This window comes from Paroedura picta, chromosome 5 (assembly GCF_049243985.1).
Source record: "Paroedura picta isolate Pp20150507F chromosome 5, Ppicta_v3.0, whole genome shotgun sequence".
Classification (NCBI taxonomy): Eukaryota; Metazoa; Chordata; class Lepidosauria; order Squamata; family Gekkonidae; genus Paroedura; species Paroedura picta.
Window position 1 is genome coordinate 57,993,531 of NC_135373.1, and position 24,389 is coordinate 58,017,919.

Sequence of the window (24,389 nt, forward strand, 5' to 3'; positions counted from 1 at the left end):
GCAGCACAACGTTTAAACTCCCCTTATTCCGCTTGCGTGGGTACGACCCCCTCTGCCTCACGCCCCACCCCCTCTCCTTCCTCGTGTGCTTCTGGCCTCCGCCCACCCCGTAGCGCCGTGACTTCCTGTCCCAGAATGCTCTGCGCCGAATCATGGACCACAATGGTGAGCGGGGGGCGGGCGGGGAGCCGCATTTATAGCCTGGCGCTCGCGCCGTCGCTCCCCTCCCCCCCTCCCCGCCGCCGCCGCGGAGCTGGGAGCGGAGGCGGCCATGGGGACGCCGTTGCCTTTGCCTTGCGCCGGTGGGCGGGGAGGGAGGGAGGCCGTTGGGGAGCTTGCGGCCTAGTGCGCGGAGGGGACGTGAAGCCGCCGGGGACGGGGTGCGATCTGCGCTTGGCCGTCGCCCTCGCTCCCTTTTTCACAGTGCTTAGAGGGCCAGCCTAGGAACCGGGGTTACATCGCCCCGCAAGACTGTCCAGTCATTCTCTCCGCGTAGTCTAAATCATAGAGGTGTAGTGAGGACAAAACGGGGAGGGGCCCTGAACTCCTGTGATGGGGGGGGGGGAGACGATAGGGACTGGGGTGCCCCCAGTGGGTTGGCTTCATGGGTGCCCTGATCCTTCCAAAGGGCTTGTGCCTTAAGGACAGCTTTCCCCCCCCTGCCTTTTCCTCTCTTGGGAGTCCTATGAATAATTAGGCATTTTGGAACCCCTCAAGGTTTTCTCTGGGCTGCCTCCTCGGGCTCTTTGCTCTCTTTCTGTGTCATAACGTGGGATTAGCGGTGAGGACTTTGTGATTGTAATGGGAAACACAGAGACGAAGATTTCCCCCTTTCAAGTGCACTTTGATCAGGCAAACATGCAGTGCAGAGAACATTTTTGGTTGCGTTTCTGATAGACATGAAGTGACTACGATTTAGGTTCTGTTTGCGTGTGTGTGTTTGACTGCAGTTTGGGATTCTAGAGGAGTGGCAAACAGTCCCTTACATTCACACTGAGCATCTTGCACCAAGCTGTTTAGTTTAGTGTGCAGAGCTCATTCTTCATCCATGAGCATGAGGTGAGCCCCTGACACATTTGCAGGATCACCAGGATTTAGTTATGTTCCACTGAATCTGGTCGATAGTACTCTCATCTCTTCATTTGCCAGCAAGCAAACATCTGCATAGATAGAATTTGCATGGGCAGGAAGTTGGCACTGGGTCCCAAAAAGGTTGCCTGCTGCTATTCTAGTGTTTAACTATAGGGCTGTGGCGGATGAATCTCTGTTTTCCCCCCCATCCCCCGCCGCCACCACTTTTGTGGTTATGCATTTATGTAAAATTCCTTTGAAGAATCAAGCATGGTTGACTGGATTTTTCACAGATTGATTAAGAGAAGGGGAATGAGTTAAAGTTGTATGGAATCGTACAAGTCTGTAAGCCTGCGGGCAGGGCTCGTCCTTTGTGTCCGTCCTTATGGGTCAGTGCTTTATACAGCATAAATTATTTCCAGAGGTAATGTGGCCATGGAGTGAAACAACATATGCTATTTTTATAACATGAGCACTGAAGTGAACTCATCATTTGAGGAGCAACTAGTATTAAACCTGACAATACTTGATTTGTTATGCTGTTCATCCACACTTGAAACTTTCATTAGTCCATCTTGTCAGCTGTCTTGGTGTTTACTGAAAAGAATAAAGGCTTTTATTCTTGCCTATGAATTACACTTGATATACAAATATCTGTGACTAAAAGTTATCCAGTCTTTTTCTCTGATCAATTGGTGTTCCTTATTCCTTCACAAGCTTCCATATTAAAGCATCTGATATGACTAGCTTCTGTTAACTAGCAACTTCTGACCAGTCTTATGCCTGCTAAAAGGGGTAACAACAGTTCATATATTTGGGAACTGAATCAAAAATGCTGTGTAAGGTGAGAAGAGCATGATGTAAGCAGCTTTGGATCCCTGTTGGGCAAAAAAAGCAGGAATAAATGAAGTAAAAAATAAAATAATTATAGCCTAAAATTTTTAATTTTGGATAACTGGATATAAAGTAGGTGCATTAAAATGTATAGTGGTTTTACTGAAATTTATTATTTTACTGTAGTTGATTGCTCTTTTAGCACAGGGGTGAACACTCAGGTTTTGGCAAATCTCTGCCATTCAATACTGAAACTGTTAATGTAGATTTGAGCACTGAAATCATCATGTGTGAAATAAACATCTCAGAAATGGGAGCAACAACATACACATTTTTAAATGTAGTTGTAAACGTACTGACATTGGTATAATTACCACTAAATTTGGGGACTGATTTTGAGTGAACATGTTTGATTTGCACAGTTGTTTGAGTCTACCAGAATGTGATGTATCAAATCAAAACAGCCACATAAAAAAGAAACCTAAATATGGGTTTTCAGATACTTTAAATCAGAATCTTAGAAAGAATGCTTTCTCACATGTAACATTAAACATGCTGCACTAAGAATGCCATCCTCCACCAGCGCTGGTGCAGAAAATATGGGAATTATGTTCATGTTATAGACATAGACATATGCGAGTTAGCTCCAACTTACTTCTGGGATTGCAACCTTATGCATGTTTGCATTATGCAAATATTCTAATTCATCAGTTATAACATTTTAGTGTTGTCTGCCAGGCAGATAAGCCCCAGTTTCAATGTCACTTCTCCCCTTAATTTCACAATAAATTTTAGTTGTAGAAAATAATACTGGAGCATTGTTAGTACACCAGAAGCTATCATGTTTTTCCTGTTCATTTTTCCTTCCCCCTCTCAAGTGCTCGTTAGACAGTTGCTCGTTAGACAGAGAAATATGGAATTAAAAAAAGTGAATTTCTCCATTTCAATAGCCAGTAGCTGTTAGAATGTTGAACAAGGATCTAGGTGAAGCAGAGTCATGTCCCCACTCTACCACAGGAGACATTGGGCCAGTCACCCAATCTAAGCCTAACTTACAGGGTTGTTGTGAGGATAAAATGCTCCTTTGTGTCCCGATTGAGGAAAAAGTCAAGGTATCAACGTAGTAAATGCAGAAACATTCATGCAAGAACTTGCAGTGATAGCGTAGTTTCTGTCACTGAACTTCAGTGGAAAAGACTTGGTTAGTTCATTCTAAATACTTCAGTTGTTAAGGTTTCCATTAATTTCTTTTAAAGGTTACTGTTTTATTTGTCATAATTTCCAGCTGCAAATGTGAACATTATGCAGATAGGAGCAACATGGTTGAATATTATAGAATTTCCAAAGCCAGTCAGTTATGCTTTATGTTATAGGCTATGTAAAGGGCTGGAAAGAGGTTCACCTAAGTTCCTGGAGCATCAATTTGGAATTTTCTATATACTTCACTTTTCCTAATTCAGTTATCTGTAGGAACTAATACAAATCAAGTTCTGGGTTGCAACAGAGAATGAGTCCCTTCAGTGAGTTCCTGTAAATGTAATTTGGGGGTTGGAACCAGGTTAAATTTTTCATGGAATGGAATTTGGAATGGAACATTCCCTCTTAGTGCAAAATAGTCATCTGCGGGATAGGGGATTGAGAAATGACAGGAAGAGAAATTGCCAGTTTAGCCTGGATGCAACTCAGAGTTTCTGGTACAGTAGCTTCAGGGTTTTACTGGTTTCCTACAAATAATGGCACATTAGTAAGACTGGTTACTTGTTACCTGTGTTAGTTGTTCCCTGTAGGTCATATATCTGATATACCTGGTTTGAGTCTAGCGCATCAACTTTAGTGCATTCTTTGTTTACCATAGCTATAGCCTCAAACTGGCTGTGAAGAAATGCTTTTAGAAAACCTGGACTGATGTCTAAAAAGACAGTTTACATCTTTTCTGGGGTAGAGAAGGGAATATTAGATTGCATCCAGGTGGCTTTTTCCCTTAATTTTGCCCACATCTCCTCCTTACTTCATCCCCCATTCTGCATGACTTTTGTCTATGCAGGTCCTATGATCTCTAATATAACTGTTTCAGGTGGTTAAAGAGTTCTTCCCCAGTGAAAAAAAAACTGGTTGCACGTGGCCCTCAGTCTGAGCTTTTCAGAATTCTTTGGGCAAGGGAAGCTTGTAAAATTGGATGTTAAAAGGCATCTCATCACCTTCTATAAATCACATTCTGTATGATATATTCTGTAGAGCAATGTAACCAAAAAAGATTGGCTTACAATTGAAATTTCAGTCATGAGAAAGGCACCTGGTAGGAGTGGTTAGAGTGACTGCTAGCAAATGCAGTTGTGCTAATAATGAGAAAGGAACTAAACCAATGACTCTGGGAAAGATGAATTTGGGGAAAGGACGAAAGTGAATGCAGAAACCGTGATTTCACACAAGGAGCAGTGATGGCCAGAGCATTAGACTATGACTGCAGAAGCTGAGGCTCAGACCCCCCAACTCAACCATGAAACTTTACTAGATGACCTTTCGCCAGTCATGACTTCTCAGTCCACTTCCTTGGGTTGTTGTGAGGACAAAATTGTGGGAATAAAAGTGAGTTCCAAATCAGATCATGGTGGTGCAAGTACTTTGAAAGAGGCAAGTTCTTCACTAACGCATGAGTGCATTATTGTTTTCTTTCCATGCTTTCTGCTAGCCAGCTAGCCTGCAGTGTACAGGAGGTTGGACTAGATGACCCTGGAGGTTCCTTCCAACTCTGTGATTCTATGACTGTACATGTTCCCACCCTTTAAAAACAGTATACATCTAATTTGGTGATTGGGATAGCTTCCACTCCTGTGAGGTACAATTTAAAAACAGTAGTAGTACAATATTTTGAAACTTGGCATCAAGATGGTTCTAGGTTAAGATGGAGCATTGCTTGATTGAACACCCATATTAAAAATCCTCTCTGCACACAGAGAGCTAGTTATTCTTTTTAAAGGATTCAAACCCAGCCTTTTTTATTCATTTCATATGTGTACCTCACTTTTCTCCCCAGTGGGGACACAAAGCATTTTATGTCATTCTCTCCGTTTTCTTCTCATAACAACCCTGTGAGGTACGTTAGATTATAAGCGTGTGTGTCTGGCCTGGTTTCACCTAGCAAGCTTCCATGACGGAGTAGAGATTGAACCTGGTTGTCCCAAATCATAGTCTGAAACTCAGTTTGCCCTGTTCACTTTCTGCCAACATGTATCTTGGGGGAGGGGGGGGGGCTTCCTGCTTGTGGTTGGATATGGCATAGATGTTTTTAGTAATTTTGGCCAGAATTTTTAAGAAAGTCAAATGTGACCTTGTGCTTGGATAAGTGGAAACTAACAGATATTGTTTATTTATTTATTTACACAGACAATGATTTGCAAGGCACCAATAGTTCTGGCTCCTTGGGTGGTCTTGATGTTCGCCGACGCATTCCTATAAAGCTCATCTCCAAACAGACCACCAAAGCTAAACCAACACCTCCTCGCCCTGCCAGGAACATGAACAGGGGTCCATCAAAGGCTGGTGAAGATGGTAAAATGTGATTTAATAAAGAGCTATATGGGAACTGAGCAATTGCTATTGCCAGTTTTGGAATTAACAGAGTCAAGAACATGAAAACACCAGTATTGAAAAGGCTAAAAAAAGGCTTTTTAATTCTTTGTTTTAAAATAATGACATCCAATTTTGGCATGCTGCTGGCTTGCCCAGATCTCTTCCATTGTTGCTGTGTGGATCATTGTCTACAAGTGGGGCTGTGTGGGTCTGATCTAGTTCCTTTTTTATTTACCACTCTGCCCATCACTCTATAATTATTTTTTATTTGTATTTATTTAGATTTATATACCATCCTCCCTTGCAGTACAGGGCAGTTTACAGAGAACATAAATTGTGTCATTAATGCGGTATAGTCAACATAATCATAACATAGGTAACATTTATTCACAGAATCTTGAAACATGTTAACATTACAGTCACTCCCCCATAGAGTGAATGTGTCTGGATGGGAGGGGGTTTTGGGAGCCCAATAGGTGTTGTTGTTGGCTTCAACCAAATGTCTGGCAGAAGAGCTCCATTTTGCAGGCCCTGTGGAACTGTGGTAGCCCTGATAGGGCCCGGATCTCTTCTGGGAGCTCATTTCACCAGGTAGGGGCCAGGACAGAGAACAACATGGTCCTGGTTGAGGCCAGACATGTTTCTTTGGAGCCCGGGATCATTAACCAGTTGGTGTTGGCCAAGCATAGTGCTTTTTAGGGGGCATGGACAGAGAGGTGGTCTCTCAGGTACACTGGACCCAAACTGTATATGGCCTTGTACCAGGACCTTAAACTTGATCTGGTATTCAATGGGTAACCATTGCAGCTGTTGGAGCATGGGCGGGATGTGGACCCCTGGCTGCACCAGTTGTAGTTTCTGGACCAGTTGTAGTTTCCAGATCAATGATAAGGGTAGGCCCATGTAGAGCAAGCGGCAGAATTCTTGTCTAGAGGTGACCATCGCATGGATCACATGGGAGACATGGAAGTCGAGCTGAAGAACTGTCCGTTCTCTCAAGGTAGACTTAAGCTATTCCTGGGACAAGATTGGGGGGGGGGGAAGCATTTTAAAGAATGGAAGCTCTGCCCTGCTTGAACATTCTAGATTTTGCTAGTCAGAACAGATCTTGTTACGACAGGTAGCAAAGCAGGTGTGCAAACATTTGTGTCAACCTGCTAAAATAGCATAGAAATGTCATGTTTTCTGTTTATAAAAAGGGTATGTTCTAATATCTGTTTTTCTGAGTTAATTCTCATTCTCTTGTATTCTAGTTATCACATGTTTTGAAAACTAATTCTCTAAAGTTTCTTTGGGGTTTTTTTTCCTGCAGAAGAGTTTGATTATAATGAAGAACAACAGTATGAATGCAAAAGTAGTGATGTGTTTGGTAATCAAAGAAGAATTCCTGGACATCTCTTCTGGGACTTTAAGGTGGGACTGTAGGCCTGATTTTTGTATGAAAACTATTCACATATATATAGTATAAAGGAAAATCAAAATGGTAGTGTTATTAATAGGAGATGTGAATTACACCTTGCTTTGAGAATATAGATTGCCATTTCTGGATAGTGCCTAGTGCTCTGTTGTTACTTTACTAAATAAATGCTAAGTACTGGTTGTACTCTGCCCATGAGGCTGGGAGTTCAATCCCAGCAGCCGGCTCAAGGTCGACTCAGCCTTCCATCCTTCCGAGGTCGGTAAAATGAGTACCAAGCTTGCTGGGGGGTAAACGGTAATGACTGGGGAAGGCACTGGCAAACCACCCCATATTGAGTCTGCCATGAAAACGCTAGAGGGCGTCACCCCAAGGGTCAGACATGACCCGGTGCTTGTACAGGGGATACCTTTACCTTTACCTTACTGGTTGTACTGCTTGCAAAAATAACACTAAAATAAAAGAGAATGGTTCGTCTTACGTCTTCAGAAAAATGTGGGCACGTTACCCAGGCTTTAAAGATCACCATGTGTTTAGTGTGCCAATGTGTGATTGTAGACTGATAAAATAATGAAAATTTACATTTTGACAGATAAATTTACTTGGAGAAAAAGATGACACCCCTGTCCATTTCTGTGACAAATGTGGGTTGCCCATCAAGATGTATGGACGCATGGTAAGTAGTACCATACTGGTGAAAAACAAGCAATTGTGCCGCCACAAGTTATGATAAATTATGAATCTTTGATGTACAAGCAAGAAGGAGCCCAGTTGCATTAAATGACCTGTCAGCAAACAATAGGTTTTTTCCTTCTTTAAGGAAATACTTCTTTAATCAACAAGTAATTTCATTGTGGAATTTACTGCCAATGTACATAGTGATGGCTGGAAGCGCAGAAGGTTTTAAAGGAGGGATTAAACCGAAGAGAGTCCATCAGTGGCTGTAAACTATGGTGGATTAAGGGAACATCTTAAGGAATCGCCATCGAGGGAAGGCCTTGGCTTCTGTGTCCTATTTGTTGGCCTTGCATGGCAACTGGTTTGCCCTGTGTATGAGATGGGAAGCTAGACTAGATAGACCACTGGTCTGATTCAGCAGGATTCTTGCTTTTTTAAAAAGATGGAGCTTGTTATTAAAGTGAATGAGACCAGAAAGAACAGCAGCCTTTTACTGTACTTTTAAACTGTACTTAGTGAAACACTGACAGATCCAGAATTTTGGGTTGGTTTTGTCATGAAAATCCAATTTTACAGACTTTAGATGTTGTTTTAGGTAAAATTAAAAACCCATCAGATATAGAGAGGAGAATGTAACTTTGTCGTTGGCTTTCTAAAGTTGTGCTGTTGTTCAGATGAAGGCTGATATTGGTACCAGGCCAAGGTGATGGGAGTTTGCCTTTTCTTTGGTGGTAGGATTTCTCTCACGGTTGGATATATGATGATCCATCCAGATATGGAACCACCCAAGACTTTTGTTATTATTACAGGTGGGAGGATAGCATTAGAGCCACTCCAGCAGGTCATGAACTGTATAAAATAAAGCACCAAATATTTACTTGAGGCAAGCCCAGAAGCTTCACAAACAATTGAAATCAACTGAATTTCCTGTTAAAACCATTTGGATTTTTACTATTGACAGCAAAGTCTTGGTGTGCTGGATAAGAATGTGCTTTAAAGAATAGATTTAATAGTGGTCTATCTGAAAAGATGTTCATTTGTGCTAGCAATTTCCTTGAACATGGTGGTGGGTGTTTTTTGTTTTGTTTTTAGATACCTTGCAAGCATGTTTTCTGCTATGACTGTGCTCTTTTGCATGAGAAGAAAGGTGACAAGATGTGCCCGGGGTAAGTTCATTCATGAATGCTTATTAAAGAGAGAGAGAGATAATGCAGAATCTGCCCCCTGACAAGTCAGCACATGTGAATGGATTCTCAAATGGGTGGGATCCAGAATTGTTTCTGCTAGGGGAGGCTCTTTTCTCCAGTGGTAGGAGCCTTTCCATGGAGCAGAAGCCATGCCAGAAAAGGCTCTTGCACCAGGGCAGAGGCTCTTTGTACTGGAGCAAAGCACCTCCATTAGCAGAATGGATCCATAGTAAGTGACTAGCATGTGCATCCATTCTTACTTGACCAGGCATGAAGGGAAGGAGTAGGACAGTGTCTTTTTGTGCCAGCACGATTCTGAGGAAGCAGAATTGGCTGGAAAATAGGTTTTCAAAGCAGCTGTTCATTAATGAGGGGGTTGTGTTGTTCAGAAATGGTATCAGGGACCTAACCAGAACAAACAGCTGCATGCAATAATCAGGTTGGGCAATATTAGGTCATCTCAGTGGTTGTTATGAATTGGTGATAAACTCTATATCTTCTTCCCATTTAAAATACACATCTTAGTACATTTTCAGTATTTCTGCTCTATGTAGTATAATAAGAACAGCTAGCAAAACATAAATCAACTGTACTTTAAAACTGTACTTTAGAAATGTTTGTTTGACTCAAAATTGATTAATGGGTTATTGAGACACTGAGAATAGTTCTCTATTAAAGCCTAAGGAATTTTTATAGGGGTTCAGTGTTGATATTTAGAAGACAAATAATACATGCTTTCCATGAGTAACCTAACATTTTTATTTTGTAATTAAAACCTTGGAACAGTGGCACAGAGTTTTAGAATTAATTTTCAAATGCCTGATTACATCCTGAAGGTCTCCTATTCCCCTATCTTCTTTACCTGTCTCCCTGAAGACTCTGCTGTTACTCCTGGGCCTCGGTTCCCGCTCAGGATTCTGTGACTTAGGCTTCTAGCATTTGCTCCCTTACCACACAGGATTTAAGGTGACCAGGCCTCCAGAGAGTACACTGCTGCTCTCCCGTCTGGAAATGTCATCACCCTGGTCCATCCTGATAGACCAGACTTTACTAGCTGTCTGTTTTCTTGCCGTTTTCATCCAGCTGCCTCTCCTCCCTTCCTGCAAGTTTGTGGGATGCATCAATACAGTACAAAAATGATGGTGAGAATGTCACCCTTGTGTGCCTTCTGATTTTGATTGTGGAAGATCAACAATGAGCCCTTTAATATTTCCTTATACTTTGATACAGCAGAATTATTCTCAATGCTTTAATATCTCCATCACTTTTGATCTACTAGACTAAATCACTTTATTTTGCACAGTCTGAGAAATTGGAGCTGAGTCTGTGACATTCTTTCTTTCCCCCTCCTTAATTTAGCTGTAACGAGTCGGTACAGCGAATTGAGCAGTGCATCCGAGGGTCTCTCTTCATGTGTAGCATTGTTCAAGGCTGCAAGCGAACATACCTATCCCAGAGAGACTTGCAAGCCCACATCAACCACCGTCATATGAGAGCAGGCAAACCAGTTGCACGTCCTCCGTTGGAGCCTGTTCATACTCCTGTTGCTCCGCCTCCTGCTGAAATCCCTGAGCGGTTCATAATGCCTTCAGAGAAGCACCATCTGAGCCACATTCCACCAAAGCAGCACATCATGATGCCACCTCCACCGCTGCAGCATGTACCGCACGAGCATTATAACCAGCCGCACGAAGACATCCGGGCATCCCCAGCAGAGATGTCTATGGCTCCTCCTCCCCCTCGCTCAGTCAGTCAAGACACCTTTCGCATTTCAACAAGAAAGCACAGTAATCTCATCACTGTGCCCATACAGGATGATTCAAACTCTGGTACTCGAGAACCACCGCCACCTGCCCCGGCACCTGCTCTCCATCATCCTGAATACCAGGGTCAACCTGTGGTGTCCCACCCTCATCATATTATGCCGCCACAACAACATTATGCACCACCCCCTCCCCCACCCCCACCAATAAGCCATCCAATGCAACATCCCCCCCAAGCTGCAGGTACTCCACATCTGGTTTACAGCCAAGCTCCACCCCCTCCAATGACCTCTGCCCCTCCACCAATAACTCCTCCCCCTGGACATATTATTGCCCAACTGCCACCATATATGAATCATCCTCCACCTGGACCACCACCACCTCAGCATGGTGGCCCACCTGTCAATGTCAACGCGCCCCCTCCCCATCATTACAACCCTAATGCTTTGCCACAGTTCAGTGAAGATCAAGGAACTCTCAGCCCACCTTTCACACAACCAGGGGGAATGAGTCCAGGCATTTGGCCTGCTCCGAGAGGGCCGCCTCCACCACCACCAAGAATGCAAGGCCCACCTTCTCAGGCTCCACTTCCTGGACCACACCACCCTGATCAGGCCAGGTACAGGCCATATTATCAATGATATTAAAAGTAACTTGAACTTATATATGATATAGGAAGGATAACATTCTAAATGGGCTTTTAAATGAATCTGACTGTTTGGGGATTTCTTATTCCCCCCCCCGCCCCCCCGCATTTATTTGAACAACAACTTGTGACTATAAAACTATCTGGGGGCTTGAATCTTAAGGTGAAAATTTTAAACCCTTTGATTGTAGGACTTTAATGCCTGATATATCGTAGTGTTAAGGTAAAAGTGGCTGTAGTTAACAACTACATTTTAACAGACATTGTGCTGTAGTCTGGTTGACCTACCCCAGAGATGAATGTTTGTGGTATTTCTCAAACAACCAAACATTTATTGTACCACTCTTAAAGTCTTGTTAAATCTGATGTTTAGTTTCATTTGTGATACTTTTTTCCTTTATTTTTGTCAACCTGTGTATTATTAAATTTAAGACATGGTCCAAAAGTGCTTGCTTTTTTCCCCCTCATACAAATGGAATGTATTTCTAATTCTCATTTAGGGGCAGAATGAGTGTAAAAAAAAAAGAGAGAAATTGTTTTGTATTTGTATTTCTCCAGCCAGCATGACAATACTTCATATAGTTGGTAGTTGAGGTGTTCAATGAATGAGTAAAAAGAATAGGTCAAACAACCTTTTTTATTTGTCAAATGAATATTGTTGCCAAGGCAGTGCATCGTTTTGAATTTCACAGAAGACATGAGCGTATAAAGTCAGAGACTTATTCAACTAGGCATGCCAAAGTTTTTCTTTTTTCCTTTAACGTTTCAGTTCTTAGGGGAAATAATGACAAATTATTTTAAAGCAATATCTTAATAGGGGAAACGTTTATGTTTATTCCAAATTTAAGGTATACCCCCATCCACAAAACAAAATGTATTTCACTGTTTACTGATGATTCCATGTTGAGGTGATTTTGGAAATAAATTGTGATAATGTTGAAATACAAGCTCAGTTTCGGTGGGTTGGATCCAGAAGTCATTTTTTAGTGACAGAAGGTACTTCTGCCCATGGATTAGAATCCCCCCCCAAAAAAAAAGCCTTCCCAATTCTCCTAAAAGATGCTCCTGGGGGATAAGGGACCTCCATGAATAGGTTGGAATGGGGATCTTCGGGGGGGGGGGAGGAAATCAATGAAAATGTTCATGTCTCCTCCCTCTTCTGATAACATAAAATGACCTTTGGATCCAAGTCCTCCCCTCCCCTCTGCTAGTTTAGTAGTAAAAAAATGCATTTCCTGTGTGGGATATTATTTACAAATGCAATTGGCTAGTTTGAGAATGAAGGACTACGTCATACATTAAGCTTTTACAAGTACATGTAAAACACTATACATGGACATAAAGGTGTAAAAATGTTTATGTAGCCCTCGGTATTTGCCACCAGTTATTTCACATAGTTGCGTGCATCTTCTGGGAGCTGGGACTATTGTGTGGCAGTCAGTGTGTTTCATGCTGGGAAACACAAAGTGGGCCACAGACTCCTTCACATGGCAAACACCTGTGGTGAAGAATTTGGGTGTAGTTCTGCTGAACTGAAGAATGTCAAACTGCTACAGTGAGGTGTTTTTCCTCACACAAATCTCTTTCAGGTCTCTTGCCTACGTACCTCAAATGTTTGCTTAGGGTAAATGCAGATCTAGCTGGGATGATCTCTTAACTGTATTTAAGAGTGCAGGAACAGGTAGCAGAACAGGATGTACACTGTTCCATCCCCTGTGGGCCAGATTTCCCACATTTAAAAGATTGCCACAGTCATAACCAAGTTGCGTGTTTAACTGGTAGGTTGGATCTAAGGCACTGTCAGTTAAGTGAAGCTGGCAGGACAGGGCTTCCCCACTTCCTTTCTGTTGCAGCTCACTAAGACTCTGCAATTCTCCTCGATGACAAGGGATCCTCAAAACAGAATCTGAGGTCTGTGTTGGTGTGTGCGGGAAATCAATGAAAAAACACTCTCCTGCCAACAGAAATTCTATATATAAATATATAATAAATAATACCACCAGAATGGTTTGTTTGGAGCCAGCCCAGTGTTCTGAATTAGGCTTGCTTAGCAAATCCAAAGGAGAGCAAACCAGAAGAGCTAGAGTATATCTCAGCTGTGAATACAAGGTGTGGTGAGCAAAGAATTGCACCAGAGACAGATGGTAATCAATCTTAAGATCATGGTTTGGATCCTGTGGGGGGAAAATCTGCATATGAAGGGTTTCATTTCTCTGATTCCTCCCTTTCTTGGTAGTTCTCAGACTCACCTTTCATGCTACTTTCAAGGGTCCCCCATTCCCCAGCAGCATTTTGTGGGGTGCTTGGGACTGACGTGAGAGAGTAGAAGTATGGACGTCACAGTGTGTGTATGGAAATTTTACATATCCATCTATACCATAGTACTTTTTATGTCTATACTGACCGCATCATGCCTGATGAGGTTCCAGTTTTGCTTTAAATTTCTTAAATATTAGTACTATGTAATTTTTCCCATTGGCAATTCCATTAGAGATAACTCATAACTTTAATATGAAGTATGGAGGAGTAGCTCATGTTTTAATTGCTTCTTTGGCTTTGCTAAACCAGTTGCCTTGCTTAAGCTCTAGTGCAGCGTTGTGTTACTATTGACTCATGGACTGGAATGTGCAGCCTCATCAGCATCAAAGAGATGCAGCCACCTAATTCATTGTGAGAATCCACATTTGTACACATATCTGTAGTAACTCTTTATGGGGCTTCCAACCCATGTTCCTCACATGGATTTCTGGATCAGGAAGACTAAAGTTGTTATTAGACATTTGCATTTGTACCTCTTCAAACATCAGAAGAATTTTATAATTCAGTTTGCAAATGTAATCTCATAACCTTTTATAAATGTTATTAAAATAGGATTCTTGGTGGATTTTTTTTTTTTGCCTTGGCAAGCAGTTAAACACTGGAAATAACATGTGGCATTCTTCTGCTTGTGAAACCAGCTTACTGCTAGGTTATAAGAATGAGGTCATTTGTATTCTTAAAGTTTTGGCTGATAAAAAAGATCCAAAGTTATTTAAAACTTTTAAGCAAACAAATAATATGCTGCTGTCCTTTGAACTTGTTACACTATCCTTCATTTGGAAAATTACCATGCCATCCTAAATATCCTTCTTAAATCCCTAGGCTTCAGTGAATTTAGAAGGGTGTAAGTCTAGTTAGAATCTAAATAATTGTATTTTGTTATATTGGATCCTGAGGACTTTGGACTTGTGTTTCTTGAACAGCAAGCCACAAAATACTTTTGAAACAGATAACTTTCAAAAGGTAGGGGCTATGGCTCAGTGATGGAGCATCTGCTTTATGCAGAGATGTTCCCTCATTCAATCCCCAGTATCTCCAGTTGAATGGATCAGGTAGTAGATTATATGAAATACTTCAATGTGAGATCCTGGAGATTGGCTGCCAGTCTGAAAAGACAATACTGACTTTGATGGGCCACGTCTGATTCAATATAAGGCGACTTCATGTGTAGTTTGTAGCACCACACCATAGTATGTTATTGTGTGTATTTTAGCTGCTGCCTAATTGTTTCTGACCTATGGTGATCCTATGAAATAACATTCTCCAAGCTTCTTGTTGTTAACAGCTTTGCTCACATTTGCAAACTGAGGACCATTTCTTCCTTGACTGAGTCAATCCATCTCACATTGGGTCTTCTTCTTTTCCTGTTGGCTCTAACTTTTCCTAGCATTATTGTCTTTTCCATTGACTCTTCTCATAAGGTAACAAAAGTACAATAGCCTCACTTTAGTAATTTTAGTTTCTGTGGAGAGTTCAAGCTTGATTTGATCCAGAACCCTTTTATTTTTCTTTTTGGCATTCTATGATATCCATAATATTGTCCTCCAACATCACTTTTCAAATTAATCAACATTCTTTTTGTCAGCTTTCTCCATTGTCCAATTTTCACACCCATATATAGTAATAGGGAATAAAATATGGAATACCATAGCTTGATCTTTGTTGATGTTCAGCTGTAATCCTGCTTTGGCACATTCTGCTTTAACCTTCAGCAGTAGTCTTTAATATTTCCTACCAGAAATATGTTATCTACATATCTCAAATTGTTAATGTTCCTTCAACCAATTTTTACTTCACTTTCATTTAATTCTTATCCTACTTTCTTAATGATATGTCATCCATACAGATTGAAGAGACAGGGAGATAAAATACATCTTTTGTTTAACACCTTTGCTAATTGGAAACCATTCTGTTTCTCCATATTCTGTCCTAGCAGTAGCCTTTTGTCTGGAGTACAGGTCGTACATCAAAAGACTCAGATGCTGTGCCACACCAAGTTCTTTTAAAACCAAACATAACTTTTCATGATTCACACAGTTAAAAAGTGTGTGAATCCAGAGTGAACACCTACCATATAGTTCCATATATGGTAACAGTGTTGTTTAATCATCACTTGTGTGAAAAATTAATGCAGTGATCCTTTAGCTGTTGCATTCTTTGACAATTCTTATTTTTGGAATGGGGGATGTAAATTGAGCATTTCCAGTCTGTGGGCCACTGTTTTGGTTTCAATATTTGTTGGCACAATCTTGTGAAGATTTTTTTGGAAACAGTTTCTGTGGCTTAGCATAGTGGTATTGATATCCCATCTACTCCTGGCAGTTTGTTTTTCCCAATTGCTCTCATGGCTGCTTTCACTTAAATTTCAAAAACTTTAGGTTCTTCTTCAAAAGATTTTTCTTGGAAGGAATCTTGTCATCCTTTCATCTCTTCCGTATAGCTCTCATCTTTGATTTATTTTGTCCTGTTCTGTTAATTTATTTTCATCCTGATCTTTTCAATACGTCTCATCATGCTCTAAATTTCCCCTTGATATCTTGGATTTTGTGGAACAGATCTCTTGTTATTTTTTGATGCGGAAACATCTACAGGCGCACCTCCTGAAATGGATGTGACTATGGACATGACATCTATAGTCCCAACCCATGCCAGTAGCTGGCAACTGATGAAGCCTGGTGTTGAGCCCCGCTGGCTGTGCCGCTGCTGTGTCCACAGCCCATGGCGATCAGGAGAGCAGGGACAGACTCAGAAGACAAGCAGCAGAGGTGCAGCAAGAAAGGCTGCACCTCTGTCTTTTGAGGCTGTCCCCACCTTCAAGAGAGTGGTAATGGCTCCCGGGATGGGCAGCAGAGGCTGCAATGGCTGGCAAGGCCCAATGCAGAGCCCCACTTGCTGGACTGCTGCTCCAGCCATTATGTGGAATGTTTCCACATAATGGCCAAGAATCCAATTGCCAGCACTTTTATTTGATGTTCTCTTCTATTGCTTTACGCCAGTTATAATAATAGTTCCCTTTGTCTCTATGTGTGAGTCACTGGAATGCTGCTTTTAGGCCTTTAATTCTGTTTCTGTCACCTTTTGCTTCTCATTTATTTTTAGTAATTTAAAAAGTTTCAGCAGTCATCCATCAAGGCTTTTTATTTCCTTTTACTACAGGAATAGTTTTTGCCCATTTTCCCTTGATAATATATCTTGTTTCAATTCCATGAAGTCTGGTTGATATTCTGATATTATTCTATTTTGCATTATCTGTTATTGAACGAAGAAAAAATCCCACTGGATCTAGGCTGTGGTTCAACAACACTCAAATGTACAAAAATGTAGTTAATGTATGAGAGCTATATTCAGTTTTGTTTCTTCATCAAAGAGGGTTTCTGATCAAGATGCTTCCTTCCAGTCTGTGTGAATTGTTAGTTCTACGAGAGATTATGCAAGCATCATTAATCTTATTGGAAATTGAATAGTAAGCAGTACCTGTTTTCGGAGTGTGTGATTTTTATGAATTTTAAAATGATTTACAATTTCCATTTTGTACATATGAGTATAAGGATATTTTGGACAGTTTGCATGGGGCCTTGCCCCCTAGGAACCAGGCTTTACAGAGGTTTCACAAGTGGCAATCCAGGGACAAAATCTTGGTGGTTGCACCCTCAAACGAGAACAGCTATTTCTCTAAAGTCTGTCTGGATGAGTCTGCTTGTTCCAGAGCAGCTTTGGGCTATACTAAGTAATGGCACTGCAGAGAAGAATGGAAAATGAGAATTGGAATACTTCATTTTTGCCCCTGCCTTTGTCTTCAACAGCTTACATTATTTTCTTCTGTAAGTAACAGTTATGCTGTAAACTGTCTTGGGTATTTTTTGGTTGAAGGGCTTAAAGTTGAGTATCCTTATCCATTGTTGTTCCTCTATATATTTATGAAACAGCCTAGGGGGTGGGACGTGTCTGGCTGTCCAAGGTGGAATAGGGCCAATCAGGGTGCAGCCATCTTTGCCTTGATTGGCCCTGCCCCTGTGGCTCCCGCCCTCCGTACCTGGACTCTAGCCTCTTTGCTGTCAGACACCTCAGTGCCTGGAGCCAGCAGCAGGTAAGGGGAGAGGCCCTGGGCAAAGGATGGTGGTGGAGGGCCTCCTAATGAGGGCCTCTTGGCCTGCTAGGCTGGGTCTGCTGACGAGGGCCTCCAGCCTGCTGACTGCTCATTAAGGACTGCTAAATAGCTGACTAGCTGACCGCTAAGGATCTCTGTTGGTCCTGCTAACAAGCTGCCCAGCCGCAACCCACCCCACTTGATCTGGCTGCGAGCTGCCGCTCAAGGACACCATAAGCTGCCTGGCCAGGGGAGGGGACCCTTTCAAGGCCCGTTCTTAGGAATGGGCTTTGACGCTAGTAAATAAATAAATGTGCATTTGTTAGTGTCTATAAGAGAGATTATTCCATATAGAGCCTGATTTGAACTAAGGATGGTTTGATAAATGTGTTTTATAATAATACAATTTAGTTATAGGAGGGCATACAGACTGTATAGTGATAATCTTTTGTTTGGGAAGATTTTTTTTTGTACTGCATATCTTTCCTGTTTTTGTATTCTGACTGGACTGATCTCTGGGACTGAAAGGTACATGCCCTTGGCACTGTGTCGGAGTAGATGTTTCCCTTCCCTGACAATTCTCTGGAGTTGTCAGCTTTTGCAGGACCTGCAGGATGGAGCTCTTCTGCCAGGTGTACGGTTGAGGCCAGGGCAGAATCCTGGCATTCCAACTAAGGATCCTCCCAGGTCTATCAGATCGGCTCCGACTCTCACTGGAAGGGGACGTGGCCTCTGGCTGAACAAGGTGGGGTAGGTTTGGGTAAAGAGGATGCGACCACTGATGCCTTTGTTGTTTAATTGGGATGTTTTATTGGGTCTTATTGTATTTTAATGTTTTATTATGTGAACCACCGCAAGACCAGTTGGGGAGTGGTGGTATATAAATTGAAAAATAAACAAACAAGTAACAGTAAGCCCATCATATTTTCCACCTTTACATGACAGTTTAATTATTCATTCCTTGCTCACTTAGTGCTGGGGCTGTGGTGGGCCACACTTTTGTTCACTCTTTGTGGAAACAGCCTAGAGTTCTAAAGTATGTAGGGACAGAAGTGAAAGCATAATTGCAAATAAACCCTTCAGTGGGTCACTCAATCTGAGAGGCCAAGCAGTTGATTAATTTATTAAGTGCCATATTGAGTTCATAAGAATGTCTTCCTGAGCAATTCCATTTTACAGATCCTGCAGAACAATAGAAACATGAGAGTCTCCATAACTTCCTGAGGCAGGTCATTTCACCAGATGACAGCAACAAGAAAATGCCTAGGCATCGGCAGATATCAATTTTTATTTTATTTTTTATTTATTAAATTGATTTCTTGAATGTCACTCCCGGACCAAGCCGGCTTGTATCAGTTTATAGTAAAAACCTCAATTAAACAGTAGATAAAACAATACAATCCCTTGGCAGCATAACCTCCCCCCCCCCCAGTTTACCAGTCCAGAATAGACCAGAATGCCCCCAACATATACACACACCACCTACAGCACTTGGGAAGGTGTTCAAAAAGACCCACCTCTGGCCCTTGATGTCCCGGGGCAGGCTGAGGAGGGACCCAAGATCTTCCACAGCCTGGCCTCAACCAAATGCCTGGTGGTAGAGCTCTGTCTTGCAGAACTGTGACAACTCCACCAGAGCCCTGAGCTCTTCCAGGAGCTCATTCTACCAGGTCGGGGCCAGGACAGAGAAGGCCCTGGCCCTGGTCGAGGCCAGGTGCACCTCCCATGGGGTGGGGACCACCAACAGATTCAAACACTATGTTCTTACAATATTGATGCTTCAGCAATAGAACCATTGGGTTACTTTCATACTGAACATCCCCCACCCCAGTGGCACTGCAAGAAAAAAGATAATGTGTACTTTTGACTTTTTCCTTTGTGGGAAAATGCACAGCTGTTTGGTGGTAAAAGGGGAAAAGGGTTAAGAAACCCCTTCCTTATGCTAAGTCAGTCTACTGGTATTTTATGTAGTCTCTCCCTGGCTGCATTTTGTAAAGCAGCCAAAAACAAATTAATCACTAAACATTATGTGTAGCTTGGTCCCCATTTGAACTTCCTTGGAAAGGGACTGCCCTACTTTAACACAGACTTGTCAGCTCTCCAGGTCAGCAAAAAGATTTGTTTGTTTTGTGTCTTATCCTTAAGACAAAGGAAGAAAGATCAGAACATTATGTCACAATTGTGAAAGAGCACTGACCTCGTGTAGATCAGTTGTTTGGCTCACAGGAGGCCTGCCTTTGAAGGTAGAAGCCAAGTTCCGTGTCTGGAAGTGAATGATCAAAATGTAAACAAGACAGGCTATGCAGCTAGAGTCCATAAGCCAAAGCAGTTTTGAAAAAGATGGCTGGGCAAAATTAGTAATGTAGGAACAAATCCAGAAATGGCCACAGAGCCTCCAAACGCAGAACAGCAGCCCTTGAATGACTGAACAGTGTCACTGTCAAGGTGTTCATATGGTCTGAGTTTTTAATAATGCACCTAAATGTCCCTTTAATAATGCCCCTTCTGAGACCAATCTATTAACCTTGGATCTTGGTCTAAGAAGACTGCACACACATGAAGTTGCCTTAAACTCAGTCCTTTTTAACTGGCAATTGAACCCTCAACCCTGTGAATGCAAAATAGAGGCTCTTTCACTGAGCCACAGTCCCTCACAAATTGTGAGCTCCTGAGGAAGGCATCAGAAAGAATCCTAAGGAAAATGCTTCATATTTCTGATTCTTGGATAGAAATATTTTCTTGCTGGGAATATGCAGTTTTCTTTAACCTGTCACAGATACTGGAGCATATTTTATTTATTTATTTGCTTGTTTATTTTTCCAATTTATATACCGTCGCTTTCCCTAAGAACCCGTGGCAGTACACAGAATAAAATGTTAAAAACCAGTAAAACCCCGTAAAACCCCCACTTACAATAAATAACAAGCGGTGACAACTTCTAATCGATCGGTCCCCTCCCTCCTTGTTCAGCCAGAGGCCAAGTCTTCTTCCACTGGGGAGTGGGTGCAGATCTATTAAACTGTGGGAAGGGGTCCTAGTTGGAATGCTGGGGTTCTGCCCTGGCCTCAACCACGCGCCTGGCGGAAGAGCAGGCCCTGCGGAAAGCTGACAAATCCGGCAGGGCCTTTAGCTGTCCCGGGAGCTCATCCCCCCAGGTTGGGGCCAGGACCGAAGAGGCCCTGGCCTGAGTTGAGGCCAGGCGAACTTCCCGGGGGGCCCAGGACAACCAGTAAATTCATACCCGCAGAGTGAAGAGCCCTGTTGGGGGCATAAGCAACCAAGTGGTACCGCAAGTATCCACAAATGTCTCCCTCTAATCTAAGGTGACCTTTGGGGCATCTGCCCCTCGTCCCTTGACATTCACCAAATGTCCCAATTTTTTATTATTAATTTTTAAAAATCTTTCCCCCCCCCTTTTCTGGGGGCCGCGTGCCGCGTGGCAGCCCAGCAAGCGGGCTGGGCTCAGGAGGCCTCCACGCAGTCGCTCAGGCTCCAGGGCAGGGTTTGCATGGCGCTGCCATTCCCGCTGGCTGTGGAGACGGCCAGACCGCTTCCTCCGCCCGGCCAATGTCCCCCCAAAGCGAGCCTTTCTCTTCCGGCCGAGCGCTCAGCTGTCTTCTGCGCTCCTGGTCGGCACCGCCTGGCCAGGGCAAATGTGTATAATGTGGCCGTGGTGGAAACAAGGCTCTTTCCACGTGGCAGCAATGAGAGCTGTTACCTAGGTTGCATTGGATCCCCCCCCAAATACAATTGGGCAGGTTTATTGCCTTTTTCCTCTTGCATCCTTGTCCTTGCTCTAAATCTAGCTGTACCTCATTTATTGTTGCCTTTCTTTCCATTTCTTGGTTCTGAATTACAACATTAACTATTCTTTACATGTGCTGGTTTTGCTACAACCCAAAAGGAGAACTAGTGAGGTGTGCCATATGAATTGGAGTGGGGGTTTTGATTGCTGTCTTGAATACTGATTACACTGTACTATGGGAGGGGCATGTCATTACTGTCATTCAAATCAGGTGATCTCCTACATACAGTAAAATCAGAGTCCTGTAGCACCTTTAATGTACATTACCTGTCATGTAAGAAGATCACAGTCTAACGAAGAGTGCTTGCACTGAATAAATCTTTGTTGGTCTTAAAGGTGCCCCTGGACTCTGGTTTAATTGTGCTACTTCAGACCAACATGGCTACTCATTCGAATCTATCCTACATACAGTTGAGCCATGAATAGGAAATAGTTACTTGATGTTATTTCTCTTGTACTTTTGTTATTTTAGCTAATATATATATTTGATACAAAATTTTATGGTCTGAATAGTTATTTTGTCACCTTATTTGTAAACTAGTTTCAACTACAGACTCTTTTGGGGGATCTCTAGTTGCCCTCTTCAGTATCTTCTTTGATGTGTGCTTTATAGATGTGTGCATACAGGCCCCTGCTTTCATCTGAATTAATTTTATAGATGGCAGGAGGAAAGTGGCTTTAAAATATGAATTAAAATTATAAATTAGGCTTTTTAATAAGAGTGGGGTGTTAATTCATAAATAATACTGCCAAAAACTGACAGTAACTGCCTTAAACTGAGTTGAACTGTTGGTCTAATACTGTGGGCCATTTCGCACGGCTTCAAAATAGCACAATGGTTGCTAATTGGAAACGCTACTAATTTGCCATAACCCACGACGTCGTAGACAATCTGCAACAATCCTGAAACCGACCCGCAAAAAGCGCTTCGTTGTAGCGCTTTCAGGGGAATCCAGAAAAGTGGATTCACCCTCCGGATAGCGATACACTCCTGCAACCAATCTGCAACAGTAGCGCTAAAGACCTGTGCGTTACCATTGTTGCTGGTTCTTCAAAGTCCCTCCTCCTGAGCCTGTCCTCCAAACTTCCGGCGAAGCGATCGCCATTTTTTTTTCTCCGAGCGAGCGGGGATAAACGCACCAGCGAGCCTCTTTCTGTTTAGAGGCTTCCCTGGCTTCAGTCCTTCACCTTTAGTCACTAAGCACAAACCACATAAAAGCCCGTTTGCTGAAATAAAGTCCCTTTATTTTTTACACATAAATTCAGCCGAAAATCGGGCCCGTGAGGGGGGGGGATTTTTTTTTTATCACTCGAGGCAGCGTGCCAACGATCATACAATCAAACGACAGCTCACATTAGGCAGCTGGATGGGTCTCTCCGTAGCAACGAATCTACCTAGATTCGTTGCTATGGGTCTGTTTTTTTTTTTTTTTAAACCTTTCTTAAAGGGAAAGGGGCTGTTTGGGAGCATGCTAACGGCTGCCCATTGGCTGCTTGACGGCCAGGGGCGGGACGAGCTTGGCAATAGCGCTTCCTTTCTAGCGATTTCTGCCGAGACCGGAAGCCTGTGGGAAACGCTAAAAAACGCAACTGATTCCACTACAAAGGCAGGTATGCATAACGACGAATTCCACTATTTTAAATGGCGATTTTTCATTCCGCAAACAATTTGCAACAAAGATCCCCGTGCGAAAAGGCCCTGTGTTCAGACTGGCAGCTCTAGAGGCTTGGAAAGATATTACCCTGCTAAATGAGACCTTATAACTGTATATGCTATAGGTTGAACCTGTAATTTTGTTTATGAAAAATATGGTCTTTGTCACTGTCCTATACTCTTATCTCTGATTCTTTAAGTTACAGCCCTCTGTTCTTCACCAGGCAAGAACGTTCCTTCCATTATATGATTTGAATGTCTTTAAGCAGAAATTATTCCCCTAGGCCAACAAACCATGGATATAAGTATGCAGTTAAGCACATTAGGAAGTTTAGGTAAATCAGTTTTAGAGTTCCTCATATGGTATCAGGTCACATTTATCCCCTGAGGTTGCATTTAGAGTAAAAATGTACAGAGAAGACAATAGATGAATGGAGAACAGTTATAGTTTTACTTATTCAGTATAATAAGTAAATAGGTGGGTGGAGAGGGCCCCCAGGTGAGAGGCTTGGCAGAGGCAGTGGGGCGGGGAAGGGCTGCAAGGGTCGGCTCCAGAGGAAGGCAGCACTGGAAGGTGCGAGAGGAGCACAGTTTGGCCTCCAGGACAGCCCTTGGTCTCCATGCCTGGAGGTTGGCAACCCCACTGTGTCTTCAAGTTGTGCAGGCTTGAGTCTGATTCTAGAACTCCAGACATCGCCTGGAGGTTGGCAACCCAGGGTCAATGGTGTCCCTCTATACAAATCTTAAAATCTGGTCACCTTACTCTAATCATGTAGTTTCTGTTTCCCCCCTTGTTTTGTTGAAATCTTTTCCAAACCTAATTGGATGAAATCTTTCTAAAATAACTGCAACCCCTTTGAACATGGTGTAGGTTGGAAGGTGAGCATTTTTGGCATTTCCATTTCAGTTAGAGAAATTAGTATATGAAACTGTCACTTCTAAACTATGTTTGTAAACAGGTACATTCATTAAATACCTTGTTGTGTGGAATGACCTTGAACCTAGTCCCTGAGAAACATTAGTCACATTTGTGTGCACTGCAATATGTGTGCATAAATATCCATACAGTTGAGTAGCAAACTTTTTTCCTAAGATGGTTAGATCTATTTAACATATAACATGTTATATATTGAATAATATTTTTCCTTGACCTTCTCCCTACAAGCCTGTGTGAAAGTGATAATATACATTCCTGCCTTGCTAAACATCCAGTATTTGAGCTGGCTTGTTTGGAGGGTAGTATAAAAATCTAACCCTAAGAGCATTTTGGGAGTGGGGACACATCCTCCAATGTAATGATGTCACTTCCATTTCTTTCTAGAATTGATGTGTTCTGTGCTGGCAACATGCCACCCCCA

General features: G+C 42.4%; 1 protein-coding gene across 3 annotated transcripts; it reads left to right on the plus strand.

The window, feature by feature from the left end:
• The first annotated feature begins 35 nt into the window (after window positions 1–35).
• On the plus strand, window positions 36–12,841 carry CBLL1 (Cbl proto-oncogene like 1). 3 transcript variants are annotated; one of them, XM_077338174.1, is made up of 6 exons: window positions 36–165; window positions 5,290–5,454; window positions 6,788–6,888; window positions 7,485–7,568; window positions 8,663–8,736; window positions 10,117–12,822. In XM_077338174.1, the coding sequence occupies exons 1-6, from the start codon at window positions 153–155 to the stop codon at window positions 11,159–11,161; spliced, it is 1,482 nt and encodes a 493-aa protein (XP_077194289.1). In that variant the 5' UTR covers window positions 36–152; the 3' UTR covers window positions 11,162–12,822. The 3 variants fall into 3 exon arrangements, with proteins under 3 accessions (XP_077194289.1, XP_077194290.1, XP_077194291.1); XM_077338175.1 differs by lacking the exon at window positions 36–165 and adding an exon at window positions 223–510 and having other exon boundaries at window positions 10,117–12,841; XM_077338176.1 differs by lacking the exon at window positions 36–165 and adding an exon at window positions 788–1,059 and having other exon boundaries at window positions 10,117–12,840.
• The last annotated feature ends 11,548 nt before the right edge of the window (window positions 12,842–24,389 follow it).